The sequence below is a fragment of the Sapajus apella genome, unplaced genomic scaffold (genome assembly GCF_009761245.1).
Source record: "Sapajus apella isolate SASKATOON/1434 unplaced genomic scaffold, GSC_monkey_1.0 scaffold5655, whole genome shotgun sequence".
NCBI lineage: Eukaryota > Metazoa > Chordata > Mammalia > Primates > Cebidae > Sapajus > Sapajus apella.
The window spans coordinates 1-2490 of NW_022442579.1; the positions used below are offsets into that span (position 1 = coordinate 1).

General features: G+C 55.6%; 1 protein-coding gene across 1 annotated transcript; it reads right to left on the minus strand.

Moving 5' to 3' along the window:
• Positions 1-5: 5 nt before the first annotated feature.
• Positions 6-1432, minus strand: LOC116547940 (glutathione S-transferase Mu 1; the record flags this gene model as incomplete). Its single annotated transcript, XM_032273680.1, has 4 exons — positions 1293-1432; positions 912-987; positions 399-463; positions 6-89 (listed from the first exon to the last, which is right to left on the minus strand). Coding segments are annotated over exons 1-4 (261 nt in total), but the record flags the coding sequence as incomplete, so codon positions are not given.
• Positions 1433-2490: the final 1058 nt, after the last annotated feature.

Below are 2490 nucleotides of genomic sequence, written 5' to 3' on the forward strand. Positions count from 1 at the left end.
CACTCACACAGGTTGTGCTTGCGGGCAATGTAGCGCAGGATGGCGTTGCTCTGGGTGATCTTGTGAGCCCCATCAATCAAGTAGGGCAGCTGGACGGATGGGAAACCAGGGAAGCTCAGTTGGGCCAGCAGCCTCCCCAGCATCCCCTTCCCATAAGCAAGGGCAGACAGGAGACCGGGCACTCACTGTGCCTGCTCATGGCAGGCTCAGATAGGAATACTGTCACATGGACAAATGAGCTGGGACACAGAACATCATGGAAGGGCTGTGCAGACAGCCAGGAATGAGAGGAACTGGGCAGAAGACCCCTGACCCTAACACCTCTAAGCTGGGGAGAGGAGACGCAGTCAGAGACACGCTGCACTGTCCCCCAAAACCGCCCCTTCCCCTGCACCTACATTGGGAAAGTCCAGGCCCAGCTTGAACTTTTCCTTCAGCCACTGGCTTCTGTCATAGTCAGGAGCTGCGGTGGGAAGATGAAGTGAAAACAAACCTCCCCGGAGCCCAGCCCACCTTCCCCGGGGCCCTCCCAAGGAGCCAGTGGCAAGACCCCTGAGACAGGTGGATCTAGAATCTGACCACTCAGTCCCATGTCCCAGGGTTCAGGGAGAAAGAATCCGGGTGAGGGCTCTGGACCCCACACGACTAAGGCTTCCAGGCTTTAGGCAAGTCCTGAGGGACACCCAACCCAGTTACCCAGACAGGGGGCCCAGCTTCCCGCCCCAGCATCCCACCCTAGCATTCTGCCTTGCAAAGCCAGAGGGCCCCCTCACCGGGGCTCAGGGAAGGGGCAGGCTGCAGCTGCAGCTCCAGCAGGGAGACCTGCAGGGGCAGCCACAGGTGGCCACTGTGGGTTGCTTGGCGCCAACTCAGCGTGAGTGGGCAGGGCCCGGACAAGAGGGTGCCCTTACCGTCCCCCATCGTGTACTTCTTTTCCTCGTAGCTTGAGTCTGTGTATTCCAGGAGCAGGCGGATGGCGTGGGCCAGCTGGGAGACATGGCCCGCGGCTCGGGTCAGAGCTGGAGTGTCCCTGACTTGGTGACTTTCTCTGCACCAGGGGAGGCCCCAGTCTACCCTGCACGCACCCGTCGCCTCCTCTCCCTCCCGCCTCACACCTTCCCCGCGCCCCCGTCCCTTTCCCCTCCCCCAGCCACACACAGCGGCAAGCACAGGCCTTCCCGTGAGGGACAGTCCTGAAGAGGAACCGTCCCTAGAGCCGGTCCCGCAGCTGCTCCGCACTTCCCTCCCCCGCGTCTCGCCTCCGTCCCACGGCCCAGCGGGCCCTTCCTCACCCCGCGGATGTCCCAGTATCCCAGTATCATAGGCATGGTGCTGGTCGCTGTGGAGTGTGCCTGAGGGCCTCGGCCGGGCAGGGCTCAGACTCTATAAGAGGCCCAGAGAGGGAGAGGAGGGGCCTTACAGCGCCCCCTAAACGCGCACTGAAGAGGGCGCCCGGGGCTGGAAGGAGAAGGATCCCCTCCCACCTCCAGCCACGTGGGTTCCAGGAGCAAGGGCGGGGGAGAACTGTTTGAGCCTTTGAGCCCAGGGATTCAAGGTTGACCTGACCTATGAGCGCGCCACTGCACTCTAGCTTAGGCAACAAAGACTCTCTCTAAAAAGAGTGAGATTCTCAATAGTCACAATAGCCTAATAAAGAAAAATAACGCAAAAGAACATTTGGTGCTCAGGGACTCACTGGGTAAGTTTTCAAAACTTTTCAGAAGGCATGTATGACCTAGACTGTCATGAACTGCAGACATGCATGGTGCAACAAACCTAACATGGGAAGGACAACACAGGCAAGGATGATTATAACTCACTGTCACTTCCAGCCTAAATCCAAAGGTCAGAAATGCCACTTCAGAGAAAAAAAAAATGCTGTTTTTCTCATAAGTGGTGCTGCATTCCCAGGGAGCTTGCTGGGTGGGGAGATAGACAAAAAGGTGGGGAGCAGGGGCTGGGGGAATCACAGGGAGGGAGGAGAAAGCCGATGTGGAAACGTTAGAATCTGGGGTAATGAGAGATCTTTGGATTCATTCCTTTTGCAAATTTCTCAAACCCTGATATTAAATCAAAATAAAAATTTTTAAAAAGACCTACCAAGGCAGACATATGCAAATATTATTAACTGAAATAAATGTTCCATGAAAAAGGACTTACCTTAACTATATGAGTTAATTATGATTTCTATCATCATTATTATTTTAATGCTAGTCTCCATCCAGCACACCACTGGTCTTCAAGTGGAATTAACTTTGCCCCTCAGGAGACATGTAGCTCTGTCTGGAGCCTTTGCTAATTGTGACCACTGGGAAGCACCCACGGCATCTGGTGGGTAGAGGCTGGGTAGGATGCTAAGCACCCTGCGATGCTCAGGACAGCACCCCGCGATGCTCAGGACAGCACCCCACAACAAAGAATTCTGCCTCCCAAAATGACCGTACTGCTGAGGTTAAGAAACCCTAACCTACAACCCGGCCAACGTGGTGA